The sequence below is a fragment of the Hipposideros armiger genome, unplaced genomic scaffold (assembly GCF_001890085.2).
Source record: "Hipposideros armiger isolate ML-2016 unplaced genomic scaffold, ASM189008v1 scaffold_110, whole genome shotgun sequence".
NCBI lineage: Eukaryota > Metazoa > Chordata > Mammalia > Chiroptera > Hipposideridae > Hipposideros > Hipposideros armiger.
This window is the reverse complement of record NW_017731460.1, coordinates 228,465-251,797: the sequence shown is the minus strand read 5'-3', so window position 1 is coordinate 251,797 and position 23,333 is coordinate 228,465. Positions and strand designations below refer to the sequence as shown.

General features: G+C 39.6%; 2 protein-coding genes across 2 annotated transcripts in view; one reads left to right on the top strand and one right to left on the bottom strand.

Moving 5' to 3' along the window:
* Positions 1-20,062, bottom strand: part of HACD3 (3-hydroxyacyl-CoA dehydratase 3) — a 29,145-nt gene extending 9,083 nt beyond the window's left edge. The window contains exons 1-6 of the mRNA XM_019647289.1: positions 19,771-20,062; positions 11,447-11,489; positions 9,533-9,606; positions 8,190-8,354; positions 6,729-6,780; positions 4,688-4,798 (exon numbers count right to left, since the gene is read on the bottom strand). Coding sequence (XP_019502834.1) covers positions 4,688-4,798; positions 6,729-6,780; positions 8,190-8,354; positions 9,533-9,606; positions 11,447-11,489; positions 19,771-19,857 — 532 coding nt within the window. The 5' untranslated portion in view covers positions 19,858-20,062. The remainder of the gene's footprint in view (positions 1-4,687; positions 4,799-6,728; positions 6,781-8,189; positions 8,355-9,532; positions 9,607-11,446; positions 11,490-19,770) is intronic.
* Positions 20,063-20,169: 107 nt separating this feature from the next.
* Positions 20,170-23,333, top strand: part of DPP8 (dipeptidyl peptidase 8) — a 64,199-nt gene continuing 61,035 nt past the window's right edge. Inside the window, exon 1 of the mRNA XM_019647284.1 lies at positions 20,170-20,375. The gene's annotated coding sequence lies outside the window, so the exon portion shown is untranslated. The remainder of the gene's footprint in view (positions 20,376-23,333) is intronic.

Genomic DNA, 23,333 nt, shown 5'->3' with positions numbered 1-23,333 from the left:
CTCCAGGTTGAGCTGTTGTTCAGCATCTTAGCTGTGGAGGGCAGTGTCACTGGCCCTCATATGTGGGATCCGAACCGGAGCCCTCTGGCGTCCCAAACCAGCTCTTAACCATCGCGCCACTCGGCCGGCCCTGTGCTTATATATTTAATCCTAATGATTCTTGTTCTGAGAATCTATCCTAACTAAAAAAATCTAAAATGAAAAAGTTTCAGAAATAAGGTTGCTCTCTGAAACATTAATTCTAAGTACATAAAAGTAGAAACTATCTAAGTGTCTAAGAGTGTGGGACGTTTGAGTAAACTATAGTATATCTACTTCGTGGATAGTATATAATTTAATATATATATATATAGTATATAAATTTAAAACAACAGTTATTGCTTATATGAGGTCAGCACATGTGGTATCAATTGAGTGGTCCATAATATAAAATCCTTTACTTTTCATACTGATCCTCGCTTGCCATCCTGAATTCCTACGTTCTTCTTTGCAGTGTTTCTCAACCAGGGCATCACTGACATTTTGGCCAGGACAACTGTTTGTCCTGCACATTGCAGAAAGTTTAGAATCTCAGCTCCCTGCCTATTAAATAAAGTAGAACAAGTAGTGCCTCGAGGATCTGGCAGAGCTAGGGCAGTTACCAACAAAGATGACACTGTAGGCGTCTCCAAAGAATATGGTTTAAATACTGGGTGAATAAAAGAGGTCCTTGCAGAAATTATCCATTTTACAATCCTGCTACAAACTCAAGTGTGAAATGAAGAATGGTATATACTACTATTGCATAATTTTACCAGAAAAATTCCACCAATAAGTAGTTCAAAATTTGACTAATTCTTTTCTCTGAAGAATTAATGCAAAACTACAATTTAAATTTTGCTACATATATGATAAAACATTTATTTTCATAATTGTAAATGTCCCTTTTCAAGACAAAATACCAATCAAATATTTGTGTCATTTACAATGAAATTCTGATATTCTTTTTAAGGGGATTCATTTTAAGTGGCATTTTTCCTGGGCAAATTATCTTTGAAAAATGAGGACCTCTCATACTTTGAAATAAAATTTGAGACTTAAGATTTAGTGTATGGTAGACAAAAATTAGATCTTGTTGGCTTTGCTTCTAATTTTATGGGAAGTTCATCCTTGTTTCAATTCAAGAATAGAAATCTGATTTCTAAAATGATAGTTATAAAATTAGTAATATTAAAATGCTTATAATACTGTTTTTAAAACAAGATGCAAAATTGTATACACAGCATAATTATAATTTTTAACTGCAGGAGACAAAAAAAGACTAAAAGGAAACATGGAAATATTAATAGTGATGGGCAACAGCTAACACACCTTCACTTCCTTCCCCCCGCCACATTCACCTCCACCCCAGTTTCCCCCATCTTCCACACTTTAACTCACCACATTTAGGTTTATGATTTGAAAAAAAAATGTTGAAAGTAGGAAAAAACACTCATATGTTAATGGACTATGGTTTTAAAATAATGGTAGTATAAAATAGTATACTCTTTCTTGGCAGTATGCACCAAAATCCTTAAAAACAGTCTATCCTTTAATCTCACAATTCCACTTAAGGAATTGTTCCTAAGGAAGTTCCGTGGGTTTGGAAACACACCAGGATGTCAAGAATCTGTTGCTCTCATAATTGGGATTATGGTAGAGTTTTTCATTTTAAGTCTTTATTTTCTGATTTTTCTGTAATGAACACATTTTGTATAATTAGAAAAAAATTAAAATTTTATTTAATAAAGTATTACTTAATAAAGAACTAGACAAGCTTAAACAAGAGTTTCTATGTAAGCCCAAGAGTTTGCTGTTTGCTTAGCATATGAAGTTTAGCAAATACATGTTTACATGAAAAAACAAGTACATGTGTAGAATTTTCCAATCACCAACATCCTTTATTCAAAAGGAGAAAATTGCAAAGGGCAAACTCTGACCCTGGGTGCCAGACGCCAAGTCCTCATTATATCTCTAAAGGCTGATAAAGGAAGAATTAAGCCAGCAAGTCCATCCCAGTAGGTGGTAAGGAAGGGGCTCAGAGCCAAAATAGAAATTACAAATCCGGCCAGCTTACTTTAAACACATGACCCAGATGACTTAGCAGCTATTGGACTGAATCACCTAACAGCCAGCAGGCTTGCACAGCAACACTCAGAATCGCTCCAACTATGTTAAACTGTGATTTGCAGAATTCCAAGGTGTTAGGCTGGAAAAACAACGTGTACTTTTTTCAAATGACTCTTGAGCTAACCACAATTCACCTACAAACCTCAGATGGGAAAATTTAGGAATGAGGAGTAAAACAGTCTACAGAATTTTCTTTTCTCTTTTTAAATTGTTTATAGTTTCCATTATACTTGTATTTTTCTTCATAAAGAAAAAAAATTTTTTAATTATCCATAGTCAAGCCATCTGAAAATGATGCATTTCCTTCTAATCTTTTCGTGTATATTGGTTCAGTTTTTTCCCCCTTTTTATATTGATGTGCTTGAACTGGAAGGACAAATTTATGTTACTTCTTAGACCTATAATCAGAATTTCTCCATGTTATTATAAACTCTTTAAATATTTTGTATTTGTTTTACAACATTCCACTGAGGGAATGTCCTAAACCAATCCCTCCAATGACGAACATTTAGGTAGCTTCTAATTTTTGCTAATATAAATAATGCCATAATGTCTATCTTTTTGAAAAAGCTTTACTTGTAGTTTAATTCTTTGTTCCAGGAGTGAAATTACCAGGTTCAAGGATATAAACTCTTAAGGTTCTTGATTCACTTTGCTAAATGATATTCCAAGAGTTGTTGTAATTATGTACCCTCCTAATAGCCACTGGTGTGTCTATTTTAGCATATGTTCCCTTGACTTAGGTATCTTTTTTAACTTTGCAAAATTGATAAATAAAAAATGTCTTGGGCCGGCTGAGTGGCGCATTAGTTAAGAGCTGGCTTGGGACACCAGAGGGCCCCAGTTCGGATCCCACATATGAGGGTCAGTGACACTGCCCTCTACAGCTAAAATGCTGAACAACAGTTCAACTTGGAGCTGGGCTGCGGTGAGTCGCCAGCGACAACGTAGGCTGTAACCCCTGCTGCAGTGGGTTGCCATGGGCTACCATGTGTAGCCAGCAGCCAGTGTGAGTGGCAGTCTAGAAGCCGGTGACTGATCTGCCTCGCCCAGGAAGAGCGCAATGATGGTGTCAACTTGGGCCAGTGAAGCAACGTCCTCCACAACTAGACTGAAGAACAAAAGGACAGCAACTTGTCTGTTTCCCTTGCCCCAGTTCTCCAGGGCTGTTCCAATTCCCCAATAAAAACCTTTAAAAAAAAAAAAAAGTCTTATTTTATTTCCTTCATTACCAAATTAAACATTTTTCTGTGTATTAAATTAATTTTATTTCCTCTTAATGAACTTCCTTCGTATTTGCTTATCTATTGAGTGGACTTTTCACATTTTTAAATCAATTTATACAAGTTCTTTATATGTAAAGAAATCAACCCTTGGAATTTGTTGCAATTTTTCACCAAACCTCCATTCCCACGCTGCTAACCTCAATGTACTTTTAATCTTTAATGCTGCCTTGACTGAGGTGTTTTTATATCTATATATAGGAATTTAGATATTTTATGTAGTCAAATATATTGACCTTTTGCTTCATTATTTCAATACTTTTAGCTTAGAAAGCCCTAACCTTCCACATGAGACTTTTATAAACATTTACTTGTATCTTCTTTTATGATTTAATTTTTTTATATATAATTCTTAAATCCTTTGGGGGAATTTATTTTTTTATACAGTATGAGAAGAATCAAACAGATTCCTTGCTCCCTTGTGTACCCAAACCTAACCAATGTTCCTTGGAAACATTATTAGATTTCCCATCCAATAAAAAAGTATTGGCTAATATTGCCTTTCCCATTGATTCATGATTCTTTTTATCTTAAACATATAATTCAGAAATATATACAAGGTAAGAGCTATTACTGGGCCACCTAATCTACTCTACTGATTACTCTTATACAAAGGCTATACTATTTTAATTATCATTCTTTCATATCAGGTAGAGAAAGTCCTCTCCCATTACCTTGCTTCCCCCAAATTTTATTATCTATTTATTGTTCACTATAAAATTTCGGAATACTTTCTCAAAAATGTTTCATTGTCATTTATTTTCGCCAGAATTCTGTTAAACAGACAAATTAATTTATCAAGAACTAATATCTTTATGATAGTCTTTTCATTCAGTTTTAGAATAGTCCATTTGAGAATCTATTTAGGCTCCAAAATGATGAGATCCCTTTTGGACTTGCATAACTTTGGCACTGGAAGTATCATATCAATTTCTTTGGTTATAAATTAACTATCATATAGCGAATAGAGTAAGGGATGCTAGCCCAAGATGTGCCCCTGGCTAGCTGTGTGGACGTGGACCATTTCTTTGACTGTCTCTAAGCCTGTTTCCACACCTGCTAAGTAGACAAAATATCCAGCCTGCCTGTTTCACAGGCCATGGGAAATAGAGATGTGAAAGCACAATGAAAGGCATCAAGTGCTACATAAATATGGGGGGGTTATTATTAATACCAAAAGCAGAGAGTGTTACCTTTGCTGAGCAGTAGGCCAATCTACTGAAAAAAGGAAACTAGTATTAACATTTGGTACTTGCCTTTTCCCAAGATAAAGAACCGCACAGTCATGTTAACAAACATCCAGGAGAATCCCAAGAACTGTACAAGATTATACATGAACAGGTATCCTTTCTTCAAGCTTATAAGAGCTGAAAAGCAAAGCAAGGTAGTAAACTGTTACAAACAGTAATCACAGCAGGAGGCGGGTATGAGGCACACTTGCATGCCTCCATCCCTCTTTCCTACTTGGGTGCCCTAAGCTCCCACAGAAACACCTGGCCCAGGTCTGCACCAGCCTGGGCTCCTGGTTCCTCAGAGAAACAGATAAGGAACAATTATGAGGAACACTGTGCTCTAAGGTATGTTTTCAGCAGTCTTTCCCCTCACAACCTCGAAGGGTAAGTATACAGACCTAACAAATCCAAGAATAAAATGTATCTTAGGAGGCATTAAAGTAGGGGGGGAAAAGCTAAACTCGGCTTCTGCTCTTGTCATCTTAATGTAATCTACAGTTTCTTCTCTGGAATTGTTTTAAGGTCATGTAGGTCAAACTAGTTCAAAGACACAAAAACAGTAATTGAGAGGCAGGAGAATAAGGAACATGAATTTTGTCTGCAGCCTAAGGTTTGTGAAGACAAGCCAATTGCAGAGTTAAGGAAGGCGTGAGGAGCTAGGCAGTCATGGTGGAGTCAAAGGAGTAGGGTAAAGGAAAGAATAATTCTCAGGAGCTATGGAATTCAGATTCGGCTGCTACAAATTTATTCCTAAGCTACAGATATTCTACATACACGCTTGGTTGATACTCAAATAATCACACTACTGTGGTTAAGCAAAAGCAACCTTATTCTAAGGGGCCAAAAAAGGGCAGACATTTAGCAATCTTTAACTAAAATTTTTCTTCAAAACTACAAAAATGCATTACAGTTCGCCATCATAAAGAAATTCATCAGGAAACTTTATGAATTTAGATAAAACAATTAAAGCTTTATCTAACATCCTAAAAATCTATATGCAAGAATTTTTACATATTTTTGAAGTTTATCCCCCTAAAACACCAAAGAATTACTTTAAATCTCAAAGTAGCCTTTTTGAGTTGTTATTCTTTACCTCCACTAATTGTCTCCTCTCCTTTGCTTTTCTAAAGGAGTATTTCTCTAAATTAGTAGTTATTCAAATATTTTTTAGAGCAATGAAACCTCCTTTTCAAGAGAAGCTTTATTCGCAACCCCAATATATGAAACAAAAGCAGAGCTGCTCCGATTGAAGTGGAACTACTTGCTTGGCCTGTCCTTCCAAAGCATCTCTGGGAACCCCTTGGGAGCATGGGACAGAGTTTGAAAACAACTACTCTAAAACTCTCCCCTTCTTATTTATGGCATGCCAAGTAAGCACCACTAAAACTTGAAAAAGTATGAACAAATGAGGAACGCTTATTTTATTCTGGTTTCCAGCATTAGTTTTTATATAGACTTTCATGGTCCTCCCTCTAGAATGAATGTAAGCTCTTGGAGCATAGGTGCTATGATGAATTCATCAGCTCCACACCTCAGGGGCCTAGTACAATGCATTCCATGAAGCGAGGATTTAATAGCTGCTGAATTGAATCTGTCACCCATAAGATAATACACTTACAGAGCTTCTTGCTTGTAAGTGGTTATACAGAAATAGAAACGGATTTTTTTAAGGTTGACAACCACACTTGTTTGTGGCATAACCCTTAAGATCTCAGCCTGGAGAAAAACACCAGGCTGGAAGGAGTGTGGCCTTGGACCTACATGACATTTCCATATGTCCATGATGGACTTGCTGCCACCTAACATTAGGCCAGCCCAGGAGATTAAGGTTCTTCCATTCTGCTATACCAGCCTGTTGTACTCAGATGATGTTAGTCTCCAAACAGAAGGAAAACATTAAAAGACTTCTGATGTGGGTGTGCACAACTTACACATTGGACATTAAGGATTTCTCACCAACTAACCTATATAATAGTAGCTCTCCTGCCACATCACACTCATCCATGCCCCATTTCTATCAAAAGTTAACAGGCAACTAAGTACTACAGCAGCAGGAGCAACTTACTTTCAGGGGAGCCTTGGCTTTCAAGTCTGAGTTTATTTAGGCGTTCTTCTTCCTGGAATTTGGACACAAGTTTTCCAAGAACACAAGTTAGGTGGAATTCGCATATGCTTGCAAAAGTCCACATGCTGGATAAGTGGTATGACGCGCCCTCAAAGCCACCTCCTCCAATTGTGTTCATGCTTCACTGGGGAAAATGTCCTAGCTCATGGTGCCAAAAAGCCTGATTCCTTACTGACTGACACTAACATCATAGAATACCCATCCAATGCTCATCTCACAGAATTAAGCCAATCAGCTGGCTTCCAAACTACAAAGTGGGTAGGTAGTCTTGAAATCTTAAGAGCTGGTAAGACTCTAGATTTGTCATGGTCATAGAAACAAAACAGAAATGTAAAGCAGAAAATAGACTGTATTTTAGTTTTTAAGACTTCTAGATTTTTAATATAATTTCTCCAGAAGCTAAAATTATATCTCCAGCATCAATATGAACTCATATTAGGTTAATACATAGATGGTTACATATAGAAATATTTATAGATATTTGTATATGCATAGGCTAGTATGGACACGTATAGTTCTCCTTGTTCTGTGAGCAGAGTGAGCCTAGAAGCGATAACCAGTAACAATGAGCATACCCGAGTCCAGATCTTGGTTCCCCTATCATTCGCCAATAAAAAGAACAGAGCTCCTTGAAGAATTCTAGGGCTGGAGCAGGGAATATACAAGATAAGCCTGGAGCAGCTTATAGTCCCAGAAATTAAGGAAGTACTCAAAAAACAAGCCCCACAATGATGGAGCTTTGAGCTTTATCAAAGGGACACAAGAGCCAACTGAAAGAGTTCCAACTGCCAAAGCTAAAACAGTTTGAGTAACAAAATAAACGGTTATAACACAAACTATAAAATAAATGTTCATGAGTCTGTACTCATATAAATGACTGAATATATAAATGGGAGAGAACAGAAATATCTCCCATGCAGAATAATTCCAAATAAAGTATGTAGATATTCCACCCTAAAGATGGGGAAGTATAACTCCCCACTCCTTCAGTGTGGCCTATGTATAGGGACTTCTTTCCAAGTAAGGAAAGAGGGGGAGTAACATTTTAGTGAAAAAACCTGACAAATATTACTTCAGCCACGTGATCAAGATCAGTATCAACAGTGATAAGTCATGTCGATAATTATGTACCCAAGATATGACATAAGAATGAAACCTCTATGGTCTTCCTCCCCACAAACCAATCACCCTCGTCTAATCATGAGAAAAACATCAAACAAATCCCAATGAGGAATAGCCTACAAAATATATGGCCAATACTTCTATAAAACCATGTCTCCAGGTCTTTGACTGAATTTGTAACTTTGTCCTTATTTTATCAGACCCTGACAGGTATCTGAGGTGGCCCAAATAACTTGGGTTCCTCGTGATTTGGGTCTAGATTCTGGGGTTCTTACTGACCTTGGCTCTGAGCTCCATTTCCGCATCAGACTCGTCCAGCCAACGATCAAAGTCAGGGGCCAAAAACAGTGGGCGCTTCTCCTGCTTGGTGAGTCTCTCCCACCATTGACTCACCTTCTTCTGTACCGTAATGTTTACCTGCCTCTGGGTCAGTTTGTAAACTGGCTAAGGGAGAGAATGAGAAGGTTGAGAATGTACGGTAGGCTTATTCCCCTTCCTTCTCTGTTCCTACAAGTCCTGAAGCAAAGACAGCATCTAAACCAAGGGCTGGTATAGGGAAGAACTGGTAAGAACAGCACTGTCTTTCTCTGATTCCCCAAGGAATGACACAGGAGGAAATCAGGATAAGAAAGGCAGAGAGTCCCTGGTTATCCTAGACCAAGACGAAACTAGACGAACCTCCTGCTGGATCTACATCATGCAAGGCACTAAAATCCAATCACTCTCTCAAGTGTCTCCTCACCTCCCAAATTTCCCTCCTATGAAGAAGACTGAATTCAAATGGTCAATGGTCCCTGGCGTAGCGAGCCCTTGTTTTAGAAATGTCTAATCAAGGCCAGAACTGTACTGAATCAGATAGAACTTTTTCACAAGGGTCAGCCTAGGGAGTCTTCCCAAAACTCAAATTCTTAGAGGCTGTTCCAGTTCATTATTCTACATGGCTTCTCCCAAAGCAACGCCCATGACTGGTTCTCCATCCCTGAAACCACTGCTAACTAATGAAACAAGCAAAACAACTGAACCCTCCTGCAGAGGGAAATCAATATGCTCAAGCCCCCAGAGATAAGAGTGTAATTCCAGAAACCGAAATACACCATCTGATGGATTCTCTCCCTTCCTATTAGAGAAGCTTCCTCAAGCTCTGCGAGAAGGAAAACTTCAATTACACATCTAGCATTCTTTCTAAAGATCAGCTGCCTCAGCCTTTTCTGATTTCTATTGCCCCTCTGGCAAAGTCACATTAAAGTAACGACCTGGCATGGGCTTTGCCTACCCTATGTAACTCTGCTCTGTGGATACCATACTCCTCTTTCATCACTAAAAAACAGAATATCAGAGCTGGAAAAGACCCTAAAGATCACTTATCCAATCCTTCATTTAACACATGAGGAGACTGGAACTCAAAGAAGTAAACAGACTTCATGCCGCTGATAAATGGCAGAGCCCAGATTCACCTCAGGTTCTCCAACTTTCCCATTCCTCTGCAGCTATAACCTGTACCATAAAATAACTATATTCTCCTTTGGTTTTTATGTTCTTTCTACCCCCTGCTCCCCATTTCACTAAACTGCTAGTATTTATTTCCTAAAATGGAAAGGGAGGTAAGAAAGGAAAGAACATACCTCTGGCTTCACAAGGTCTAAGAACTCCAGGTGAAATTCATAGACATTGTCTCCTTTGGCACCATGTCCCTGAGCTATAAAAAAAAGAAATGTGGGTTACTATGACCTTGAGCAGAGCCAAGGCCATCCAAAAGATTAGTACAGTACTTTCAGAAGTATACAAATATGAATGGGCCCTGCCCAAATGCGTGGGGCATGGTGAGGAGAGTTACTCAACAGCTAGATAAGCTAAATCCTGGACAAACATTTATCTCCATATGTCCTTCTGATGATCAGTTCCAGAGTATTCACTTAATCGTCCAGTGTGGACCTGACAATGCCCAGTACAATAACCAGCAGGAAAAAAAATAGAGAAAGCAAAGCCAAAGGTATCACATAGATATAAATTTAACTTTCACATTTAATTTAACACCAAATCCAGTGCAGAGAAAAATCAGGTTAAGGGAAGTTGCAGTGTACATGGAAATGTTGGACTGTCTCAAAGAAAGCTCTGAATCTAACACCCAACCAGGGACAGAAAATGGAGCTGACTTCTCCTTTAACACATCCTAAAAGGAATAAAAAAGAGAAAAAAAAATTTCTCAGCTCATTCCTAAGAGAGGACAAATGCCACTGGGAGGAAAGTTCCTGGGTTGACCATTATGCCATCCCTGTACCTTGGCATGGCTCCTTTCCCCAAAACAAACAGGCACCGTGCCTAGGTGCCAGTGACTGCTGGACATCCCTTCCTCTCTCTCTGACTGGTCTATCATTCGGTTCCTTCCTAGGATTCTCTTTCCTCATCTGGCCATATGTGGTATAACTTGCCTAATATTTGCTACAGGTGCCTATTGTTCTCTAAGACCATAAATTCCTTAAGATAAGACAATCTACAAGCTCCAAGTGGCAAGATATACTTTTATCATTTTAACTTCCTTTCAAATGTATAACTGCCCAAAAGTCTGAGCTGCTGCCACTGCTACTCTCATCTTCAAAAGTAGATACAAAAGCCAGGCTGTGCTTTCATGCAAGTATATTAAGGTAGATGGAATCTCATGTAAAACAGCTACTCTTCCATGTCCCATGACCCTAGTCACTTACTAATGACATTCCAAGGAACTAGAATAGAAGGAGAGTAGGGAGAATCTCACCCCACTGGGTGACAATAAATTCAGACCTACCCTCTCAGGCACAGCAGCAAATCTGCTGATGAACTGAGGAGAAAGGACATGGAGGCAGATTCACATAATCAAAGACCGTCAGAGCTGGAAAAGCTTCAGGTATCATCTGAAATAAGTATTTCTTAAACTGGTCTGTAAGTATAATATCAGGGAGCCACAAAGTCTCATTAAGAAAATTTCTATTTTTTGGTTTCATTATAATCTTTTTTTAAAAGCATCTAGATGGCTACCTTATAAGCAAGTAAGACCACACAAGGTCAGTGGCTGTTTGCCTCTGTGTTCCCAGTTGCCATGAAGACAAATATCATGTAAAGTGACCATATTTAACTCTTAACATGTTCCACAATCTGGGTCTACAGCCCTGGAGGATGCTGAGAACATATTCTCAGGTGTCTGTGGGTCCTCAAGCTTGAGAAACACAGCTTATAACCTAATACCCTCATTTATAGGTCCAGAGAAGTCAGTAAGTTGTTCAAGGTAGTAGCAGAATCAGAACTAAAAGACAGATCTCCTTATTTCTAGCCCAGGATTTTTTTTTTGCTGTATCTACTGCCTCTCTAAGGGGAAAGCAGGATTTTAAACAAATTCTTTGACTTTTTCTAATCATATATTTCAAAATAATCTAGTTTACCTCAAAAGTATCAGAGAGGTGAGCATAAATAGTAAGTGAATAAAACAGATAAAAATAAAAAGGAACCATCACTACACCTCTTGAACTGTTCAGAGAGCTGGGAGCACTTGCCCAGATACTGACCTTTGAAATGCAGCACATTTTCAGTGATGCTGATGGCAGGATTCTGTGAAAAGATACCAAGGGTGCGAGAAGGGCATTTTAATAAGGAGAAAAATGAAATTAAAACCAGGGGCTTACTTCCCTCCATCCTTCCCCCTTGGGGACTCAACCTCCTACCGTGTGCCTCCTCCAGAGAATATATTTAAGTTGTTTATTCACATCTCTGTGCAGGGTTTCCCTACATTATCTGTACCCATCTGAGATTGTAGGTTCTTGCAAGAAGGACCCTAAAAATGCTAACTGTGCAGAACAATCATACCGAGCCAGTCCATTCTGACAATGGCAAATGGTACAAGGTGCTATGGGAGGTGTCACAGGGGAACACACAGATCTCTAAGACTCAGCTCCTGCGCTGTGGAGGCAGAGAATCTAGTAGAACAGATGAGTCGTTTCCTGTGAGAAGTTATCAAATAGTATCAAATAACATATGCTCAAGACCAAGAGAGTAGTAAAGAGCAGTAAATTTTACAGTCATTAAGATAGTGAGCACAATGGGAATAGAATGGTTGGGGAAAGCTACACCAAATTTAAGGCCTGTATTGCAACAAGAAGAATAAATTAATTTCATTAGGTATAGGGGAAGGCTGAGGATTAAGGGTGGCTGGATGAAAATGAAATATGTAAACTCAGGCTCTACACTCTTCACCCCCATCCAAATCAAGACTAGAAAATCAGGATACCTATTACAATTGATGGCAGCACCTTACAATTGTTTTAGCAAAGCGGCAACCAAAACATAGTAATCACTTGCCTGAGCATGTGAAAGCTTGGATGTTATTCCAGATGGCATGACTAGAAAACTGCAATTCAATATTTTAGTCAACAAACCACTTACAGGCCATTTGAGTCCTGGTTCTCGCCTGGAAACATTTTGCTGACATCTTCTGGTAAGATCAAGAAGGTGCCAGCATCAAAACTTATATACATACTGATGTCTTCAAAACATAAATGCCAACGATAATAGCAGAGCACTCTTTCAGAAATGCTACATTACTAGTACTCTTAATGGCACAGAGGATGATACACACTGTGTGGAAAAACAGGAACAGCGACATCTCTGAATAGAAAAATTATTCAGAAGAGTGAAATATGAAGATAGCTGAGGAGTATCTTCACCAATTTATTTTGCTTATATTTTCATATTTATGTATACAGAGAAGATTTATGATTTTTTAGAAGCCTGTTTTAAGAAAGAAAATAAGCAGCCCATAACATCTGAAACTGATCTGACATTCACAACTAGATCTCAAAATTACTACAAGCCGGTCTAAAGCTCACAGCAAGGCCATTTTGTTCTCCTATTGAACGTAAACAATCTCAAAGACCATGATAAAATGACACAAAATAAGGTAATCTCATAATTTTGTCTAAGCACAGGTCACCACTATGCCACCCACAAATACCCAATCATAGAATTGTCCCTGCCCTCTGACAGCATCCAACCTAAATCGAATCCGCACTTCCTTAGACCTTCTCCCAGTTACCCAACTAAAATCCGAATCCTATAATCAGTTCTTTCTAATACCCTCTTACTGAGATACCCCATGGTTCACCATAGTGTTGGTTCTCCCTCACTAAAACAAGCAATAAACCAAACTTGTTAAAACAGGGTGTTACAAGTGTCTTTTGTAACAAAAGACACTTGTGTGGGATACTTGCAGTTAGATCTCTGACTTGTGGCTGGGAGCTTTCTGACTGATGCGCTTCCTATGGTTTCTAATTGGACTATAAGCTTCCCAGCAGTCCACTTTAAATGGGACATTTCAGTTAGAAATAACTCAGTGTCCATAAAACAAAAACAAGGCTGCACCTCAGGAAAAGCACAATATTGCCAAGACTAAGACCAAATGAGATGAGGGTTTGTAGGGATCCACTCATTTGTCCAATGTATTTCAAACTCTGAATGAAAACACCAATGATAAAGACACTGGAATCAGCGATCCAAGCCAAATTGACTTTCTCCTTTGACATACTTTATTATTCACCTTGAGGTTTCATTTTCTGCGTGCTCCTTAAGTTAAAACCATTTTCCTTGAGCCAAATGACAATGAATTAACAAATTAACTTGGAAAATGGGTGCAGAAAAGTTGTTCTTTGTAAACTAACCTTTGGCTTGTAAATATAAAGCCCTAAGTATGTTGAGTTGGCAGACCAGTGGGGCAGGTAGGACAAAGGGTCTAGGTGGTTCCCCTGTACTTCTTTAGAAAGAATATATGTCTTACACCTGAAACTAATAAAAATAAATAAACAAATAAATAAATGTAATCAATACAGGAAGAAAAAGTTATTGTTCTGACTTAAACATCTAAAAAAAAGAAAAACAAAAACAAAAACAGGGTGTGTTTCTAGTGGCCTTTGGCTGGAGAGAACTGATAGTTTTAAATACATCTAAAAGAGCTCTTGCAATCAGTAAAAAACATATTCAAAGTGATAAGAAAGTATGTATCATAGTTAATCATCAGCATTTTTTTCCTTCATGGTACATAAAACAATGGTGCATCTTACAATCAATGAAGTCTAAGATGTCCTGAAATTGTACTTTCAGCCCAGACTAGTGCCCTGAACTCTGCATTTATATACTTCTACATGATTACTTCACATTTCTGCATGGAGCGTGTGTAAAACAAGAGTTTCGTACTAACATGTCCAAAAGGGGACTCTTGATTTTGGCCCCTAAACCTCTTCTCCAGTCTTAACCATTTCAGTAAACTGTATTATCATCTGTTCTGTGCTTCAGCCAAAATTCTAAGGCTAGTTGTTGATTCTTTCCTTCTTCCCTCTTCCCCACCAGCCCTAACATATGCAATCCATCAAGGCCTGAAGGTTCTCTCCAAATACATCTCAAATCTGACCATGGCTCTCTACTTCCACTAGGCTAAGCCTCCTATCTCTCTCCCACACTACTATAATAAACTTCCTAAATGGTTTTCCAGATTTGTTTGCCCCTCTATAACCTACATAGCAGCCAGAATAATCTTTTTTTTAAAAAAATATCCTATAATGTCACCCCTCTGCTTAAAAGGAACCCATTGCTGTTACAATGAAATCCAAACCCCTTACCATGGCAACAAGGCCCTACATGACCTACATCTTGCAAACTCTTCCAATCTCATCTCTTTCTATCTAACTTATGCCTTATTTACTATACTCCAACCAACCTTTTTGTTCCCGAAACCCCCACCCCAAGCCCTTGCCTGCCTTTGAGCCTGTGCACTAGTTGGAATGTTCTTCCCCCAGCTCTCTTCATAACTCATTTTATCCTTTAAGTTTCACTTAGCTCAAACATCACCTCTTCAATGAAGCCTTCCCTTACCACCCTACTTATAATACCTCTATCAAGTAATTACTCTTCATTTCCCTCAGAGTACTCATCTTGGTAATTATTTTATTTATTAATTTATCTATTGTCCATCTTCATCAACCTGAAGGTAGTATCTTTATGTTTGTTGCTTACCACTGCACCCCCTAATGCCTGAATCACTGTGGGAACTCAACAGTTACCAAAATTTTTAATTAATTTATTGCTTTATGAGTGTTTTTGTACTGTGGTTCCAAACAGCTTAAATTAGACTTACTTAATCTTTATTATGAAATATTTCAAGCAATTGGCCATACACAGAAAAATACAGCAAGCATCACTGTACCTATCATCCATTAGCATTTTGCTTTACTAGCGTCAGTTTTTTTTAAAGAAATAAAACACATATGGGTATACAATTATTCAATCCCACTGTCCTCTCCGTCTCAAAAGCATCCCATCCTCACAAGTAACCACTATTTTAGAATTGGAGTTTATCATTCCCACTGTATTTCTTTATTCACAATATATGTTGGGTATTCATTATAATATGAAGTATTATTTTACATGTTACATAGATGGTTTCATACTTCCTATAACTTGCTTCTCATTTTATATTATATTTCTAAGCTTTGTAGATATGGGTGGTTCTGTTTCATCTATTTTAGCTGCTGTACAGTGTGCCACTGTGTAAATACACAATTTATCCATTCTTCTGTTGATAAAAATTGAGGTTGTTTTCAATTTTTTTGCTACAATGAACATGCGGTCTCCTTGTGCATATATGGAAGGGCTTTTCTAAGGAGCAAAACTTCCAAGTCATAAGGGTAAGGACATCTTCAACTTGACTAGATTGTGCCAAACTCTTCTCCAAATCAGTTGTACTAATGAATACTCCCACCAGCTGTATAAAAATGCCCCATTGCTGAACATCCTTGCCTACAGTAGGTAATGTCAGACTTTTCATTTTTCACAATCTAATGTGAGAAATAGTATCCTATAATTTTCATTTACATGTCCCTGGTATAAGTGAGGTCAAGCATCTTTTCAGGTTTATTGGCCATTCTTGTCTCCTTTTCCTAACTGCTTATATACCCCTTTTTCTATTGGGTAATATGTCTTTTTTCTTATTGATCTGTAGTTAGTGTTTCACATATTCAAGATGCTAGTCTTAAATTTGTCAATCTTTTTGTTTAGGGTTTATGATTTCTGTGTCTTGTTTAACACATTCTTTTCTATTCCAATACAATAAAGATAGTCTATATTTTCTTTCCGTAGTTTTGCTTTATGCATTTAGGTCATTAATCCACTGTGTATAAAACAAGCAAGATCTTATTTTATCTTTTTGCCATTTGGATTACCAATTGCCCTAATACAATTTCCTGAATGGTTCATCCTTTCCCCTATTAATTTGTAAATCCACCACTGTTGTACAATAAATTTCATTTATGGCTAAGTCTGCCACTAGACTCTGTTCTGTTTTATTGCTCTTTGTGTTTTTCTCATCTAAGGTTTAATATCACAATAATAATCCCTTACACTTGAATTGCTCACTAGAATTCACAAAGCACTTTCAAATCCTTTATCCAATGCAAACCTCAAAACAATCCTGTGAATTAGGTGTTATTAGCCTACATTTATTTGGATGAGGAGACCGAGGCTCGGACAAGTTAAGTGAATTATCCATGGCCACCAGATAGAAGAGGAAGGACCCAATCTCATATCTTCAGTTATCACTCTTTTCACCAGACTTTTTATTAGGTAAGGACAAGAACAGTGTTTTTCAATTAGCTCCCAAACAGAACTATGCACTTTGTCCACACACAACTAAAACAAACAAAAGCCTTGATAAATGAACAAATGCTTTAATAACTATGGTTGTCGGCACAAATATGTCCATTATGCTTATCTTGAAAATAAACTCTATTCGGAAAGTAACCCTGTCCTAGCCCCCCTAGACTCCAGCTAGCCTTTTTGCTACTGCTCACCTCAAACACAGACAATGCTGCTGTTGACGTCTATTGTGTACCATTCCTCCTCACATCAGTAATGGTTTCTCATCAACCACTAGCCCTGCAGCTCCAAAGACAGAATAGAGATGTGAACCCGAAAGTTCTGTGTCTCAGGAAGGTAGGGAAGCAGAGCTGATGCCCCCAAACTGGAATTCAATACTAAAACTCACTCACATAAGCTGTGGGACATGTTTGAGGAAGCAGGGGGCGATAGCGGGCTGTCCAACAACCCAGTATCTAGCTTAACCAGGCAAGAGTAGGTACTCTACCAATGGTTTTCACTGAACAAATAAATGAATTGCTTCATCCTGAGCCAGAATCACTGGTTTCACAGGCCCTGCATAGAGCAATTGAGAAATTAAAAAAATAAATAAACAGCCTCTGACATTCATAAGTTGGCTTGGCACTCACAGCTAGGACATGTTATTCTCCTATTTGACATAAGCAACCTCACAGAATATCAACTTCGGACAAGGTTCCTCTGAAACCTTGATAAAATGAGACCAAGGCCATGTCATAATTTTGTGTAAGCACAAACAAAAACATGGCCACCCACAAGATACCAGATACCTTCCTCTCTTTGCCAAAATAAGTGACAGCTACTTCCCTATCAATTACATACAATTTTATTCTTGGGCTATTTTCCCTTCCCTATAGATAAGATTTATTCAGATGCTCAACCACAGAATTACCATTTTGTGACAGCATCTAAAGCAAATTCCTGCTTCCTTAGACCATCCCCCAATCACCAAAGTCCAAATCCTTTAATCAGTTCTAACACCCTCTTAAGACATACCCCATGGTTCCCCACGGGGTAAGCTTGCTCTTGCTGAAAAGAGTAATAAACCCAACTTGTTTAACTAGATGTTCCTGGCAGTCTTGGGCTACAGAACATTGACATGGTACAAGTTAGACAGATAATCTAAAAGTCTATGCCTTTCTTTTTGTGGAAAATTCTCTCAGGCCTTTCTTAGTTTGTCAAGAATACTTTATATTAATTTGTGGAAGTCATCGCTAACTAAACAGAAATAACAAATTCATTTAACACCAGGGAACTGGTTCAATATTCAACTCCAATTTTACCAATAAACATGCTCATGCACAAAACTTTTTGTTTGCATATGATAATATGCTTCCTTCTAGATAGTATGCCCTTTGAAAGCGGAATCTGACTCATCTTTGTAAATCTGTAGTATCTCACATGTGGTAGAGGATTTCTTTTATGAATGTTATTGACATGTTACTTTTAAACGAATGGTAGCTGACAGGGATGCCTCAGAATTACACATAGGATATCCCACAAAAACTAAAAACTCAATTACGGAAAAAAAAAAAAAAATTTTTTTTTTTTTCAAAAACTTAAAAAAAGCTTTTGGAGCTCTCTCTCTCCAAAAGAAAATTCCATTTTTTCTCCACCTTTATAATTCTTTAACTATATTTCAAACATATACACCTTCATATTTTTAAATATACCAAATATGATAACACATGTTTTCATGTTTCTTAACTAAAAGGTTTAGATCTTTTAGGAAAAATGTAAGTATGGTGCATTCCTTCATTTGTTCAACTAATCTGCACTTCTTTCCACCACTACCCTCTAAGCCCCCTAAAAACACCTTTTCTGTTTGCAGCTTCAAAATTATCCCAAAATATCACATCCTTATTACATGACAGACATCTAGAGAGGGCAAGGACTGAGTTTATATAATTGGTCTGCATAATGCTTAACAAAATACTTAAAGAGGCTGTCGTAACACATATTTCATATTTTTCTTACGGATTGCTGGAAAAACGCTCTCTAGATGGAAACTTTGATCCCCATCTACAAAAACTTGTTTTTCTTTCTTTTTTATTAAAACGCCCTGGAACAGAGGAGAGACAACACAGAACACTTATTCGTCTTCTGAGGCAAAAGTATAATTCAGCCTGGTTTAACACATTAAATGACACACCGTGCAATGTCACTGCCTACTTGAAGGCATTCTGGCCAGTATCGTCTTTTATCTTTCAACAGGAAAACAGATTTATAGTCCAGAAGTAAAGATTAAATTCAGAAAATTCAAGTCCACACTCAAAGAACACCTACACTTTGCAAGGCATTATGCCAGAGGGGCTGACCAATCCAAACACACTCAGAGTTAAGTGGCGTGAAGGAGATTACAAAATACTATAGATGTCAAGGAGAGTAGGGGGTAAGGATGACTGTAGAAAGAACATTCCAAATTTAAACTCCAGTTCCTCAAAGACTGGAATTCTGGATGGTTTGGAGAGAAACATGGGGGTACAGGTCCTGAAATCTCCACTATTTCGGAGGCCTCAGCTTGAGAGTGTCAATGAGATCAAATATAAATGCTCGATATAACTGAAGGTAATTTTTAAATTCTCTAAGCAACTCAGCAAACCTGAGCTCACAGCTTTCAGAACAAGGGGTAAAAAGCACTTCTTCGGGGTCTTCTGGACTTTAAAATTAACAAGAAAGATTTCCACTCCTAACCGGCTGGGAGGTGGGTGTGGCCCCTCTGAGGCCCCGGCGGGTCTCATGAAGGTCGCAAGGAACTGGCTGGACCTCAGGCCAGCGCTAGACGTCCAGCCACGGTTCAGCAAGCCACTGTCACACTGCACCCCTCACCCAACCAACTCATCCCGCGCGTCCAAGGGCCTCAGCAAACCCGAACCCTGACCGCCAGGCCTCCGGGGCCGGGCTCGGGAAACCATCAGGCCGCAGACAAAGAGGAGGCCCGAGGCAGCCTCCGAGGCCCGCGCAACACTCACGCAGCATCCGAAAGGACCTGCAGCCCTCAGGGGGTCGTGGCCCAGGCCAGGTGTCTGCGGGTGTTTCCCGACAAGGGCCGGCCCTACCCTGTTGTCGCACTGCAGGCTCTCCTGTGCTCACCCGGACAAAGGGGCAGGGGGTTGGGGAGGGTCCCTGGAGCCGCGGCCCTGCGTGCGTCCCGCCGCCCGGACCCGGCCTTTACCTGCACGTCACTCAGCTCCACGCGCAGATACAGCTCTCGGTGTCGCTGAGCCCAGTAAACGTGAGGCGTCAGCACCTGATTCTCCATGGCCACACTGCCCAGGGCGAGATGAGACTCGGCTCGCTGCGCCTCGCTACCAGGTGGTGCGCGGCTGGAGCCTGCCGAACGCAGGCCGCAAACCCCCGCACTCCTGCGTGCCAGCAGCCCGCAGCCTCCAGATGCCCCACGCTCGCGGGCCGCGCTTGCGCAATGACCAGCGGGGGCGACCGCGCGGGCTCCAGGATTTAGCGAGAGCCGGGAGAGGGCGGGAAGGGGCAGAGGCGGGAAGGGGTGGGCCCAAGAGCGTCTGAACAGGAACGACTGGCGCCCGCAGCCTCGGGAGCTGCAATCAGCAGGTGCACCGCGCTTCTTTCTTTTCTTTAGGAAGATGCTTACAAATAAGGTTAAAAATAAGAAACGCTGGATATGGAACTAATCAGCATGGGGAAGGGGCTTGGGACTATTGTATCTGGAAAGTCCCCCCCATTCTATCACTTATTAATTCAACATTTACTGAGCGCCTACTGTGTGCCTGAGAGTCAAGGATAAACACTGGCGTGACAGCGGTAAGACTGTCCCTGACGACCTGCAACCCTCGGTCTATTCAAAGACGCAAGAATTACAGACACAAGTAGGATGATGATGGTTATAAGGAAAGCGGTGTGGGAAGAGGGTGGAAGAAGGTTTTCAGAGGGGAGAGTGAAGTGTAAAGGCCAGAGATTTACATCGCTGTCCCATAGAACTTGATGCAATGATGGAAATAATTCCATTCTGCTTTGTCCAATAAGGTAGCCACTAGACACATGAAGTACTTGAAATGTGGCTAGTGAGACTGAGAAACTGAATTTTTAATTTTATATATTTCTAATTAACTTAACTATCCACCTATTGGTGGGTATCCTAGTGGATAGAGCAGGAGACTTGTCTCTCTTAAAATAGGAAACCCAAACAAGAGAAAACTCTAATTTATGTCTAATTTAAACTATCTCATCTGTATCCACTTTCATCCCCAAGTCTGCCATGGTGAGAAAGCAACATTACTATGAAAACCAGACATCTGGGACAAAAATGGGACTTAATGCTTCAGTTCTATTAGCACTCATTTATAACATTTACCAAAGTGATGAGCACAGGGATACAGAGATGGAAGAGAAATAATGCCAGCTCTCAGGAAACATTTAGCTCAGGGGATGAGTTGTCTAAAATATAGAAGGTTATAACATGGTGAATGTGCTGAGTTCACAAAGAGGCAGGAAGGAAGGAACTAAGGGTTGTAGGAACCGTGGGTGGACATTTAAGAGAAAATCCTTGAGAGCTGTACGGTGAAATGTGAGGAGGAATTTGATAGAGGAAAAAGAAGAGGTAGGGCAGTGGAAGCACAGGGCAGGAATCCAAAGGTGAAGTGATATGGAAGGTTCTGGTCATGGGGCTGAGGACTTGGAGGAGAGAGGTTGCCCTGGATCTGGAAAGGCAAATAGGGAGTAGATTAGGAAAGTCTTTGTTTGCTTCAGTGAGGTGTTTGTACTGTAACCTACAGACATGTGGGAGCCAAGGAAGTTTGTTAAACTGGAAATTAGCACAATCAAATATGTGCTCTGCAGGATGACCTGTCAGTGAGGAGGAATTGGTAGTAGGGATGACAGTTGGGGGTGACACAATCTGCCAGGTATGAAATAATGAAAGCAGTAAACTTGATAGCCTTAAATTTTAAAAATAAAATAGTTTTGGAAATGATAAAACTATTTTTATTGCATTGCCTTTACTACAATACAGGTGAAATATGGGCTACCCTTTACAAATTGAAGTATAACTTACCCATAGGAAATGGGTAAATTTTAAATGTTCAGCTGAAGCTGAATTTTTATGTACATTGAACTGTGTAATGAATTACCACCCAGATCAAGATCTGGAACTATTCCAGCTTCCCAGGGGTTCTCTCATGTCAGGATGCCTTTGCCTCCTATCCCTCCCCAGAATAAAGACTATCCTGACTCCTATCACCATAGAGTAGTTTTTGTCCTTGAATTTCATATAAATGGAATCTACAGTATGTACACTTTTGTGTCTGGCTTCTTTCATTCTACATAATGTATTTGAGATGCACCTATGTTGTTGTGTGAGTCAGTAGTTCATTCTTTTTTGGATTTTGTTTTTGCGGTGTGGTATTTCATTGCATGAATATACCACAAATTATTTATCCATTCTCCTGATGATGGACATTTGCATTGTTTCCAGTTTCTAGCTATTATAAATAAAGCTACAGTGAACATTTATGTACCTGTCTTTTTTTTTTTGGTACCTGTCTTTTTATGGATATATGTGCTTAATTCTCTTGGGTAAATATCTAGGAGTAGATTTAAGTCATAGGGTAGGTGTATGTTGAGATCTAGTAGCTATTTCTAAGCAGTTTTACAAAATGTTTTTGATCAATGTACACTCTCACAAGCAATGTTTGAAAGTTCTATTTGCTCGATAGCCTTGGTATTTTCATTCTTTTTCTTTTTAGCCATTCTGGTGGGTGTGTTATGAAAAATAAAATAATTTTAATCCAGCGTATTGAACCTGAGGCTTATCAGCTGACCTCTATCCAAGGTAAAAGCTATTGATAAGCAAGGAGATTGAATCTTTTTTTTTTTTTTAAGATTTTTATTGGTGAATTGGGGGGATGGGAACAGTGCTGGGGAATTGGGGGAAGGGGGACAGACAAGTTGCTGTCGTTTTTGTTCTTCAGTCTAGTTGTGGAGGACGTTGCTTCACTGGCCCAAGTTGGCACCATCATTGCGCTCTTCCTGGGTGAGGCAGATCAGTCGCCGGCTTCTGGATGGCCGCTCACTGCGGCTGCTGGCCGCTCACGCTGGCTGCTGACCGCTCACGCTGGCTGCTGGCTACACACGGTAGCCCATGGCAACCCACTGCCACAGGGACTGCAGCCCACGCCGTCGCCGGCGACTCACAGCAGCCCAGCTCCAGGTTGAGCCCTTGTTCAGCATCTTAGCTGTAGAGGGCAGTGTCACTGGCCCTCATATGTGGGATCCGAACCGGGGCCCTCTGGCATCCCAAGCAAGTTCTTAACCATCGCGCCACTCGGCCGGCCCAAGGAGATTGAATCTTAACATTTTGCCTCGATGCTCCATAAGAAAGGTCCGGTGGAAGGGGACCTATCCAGCCTGGTTCGATTATCATCAACTTACTGGATGACTTCTCTGAGCCTGAGTTTCCATATCTATCAAATGAGAGAGCTAGATTCAGTCCCTCCAATGTTCTTACCAGCTATTTCTAAATTTTCCTGTGAAGAGGCCAGCTATTGTGAATACCTCTCTCCAGGTGAAATCCAGTCAGGGAAAAACTGAAATGGAGAGGGGAAAGAGTAGCATCCAGGTAAACTCTAAAACTAAAAGATGGCAGAGGGGATAAAAAAAAACAGAGCCAAGAGGAATTGCCTAGCTGAAGTAAGTAGGGTGAACGTTTTGTGATAATACTAGTCAAATATAAATGCAAATTAAGCACTGTCTTTGTGTCCTACC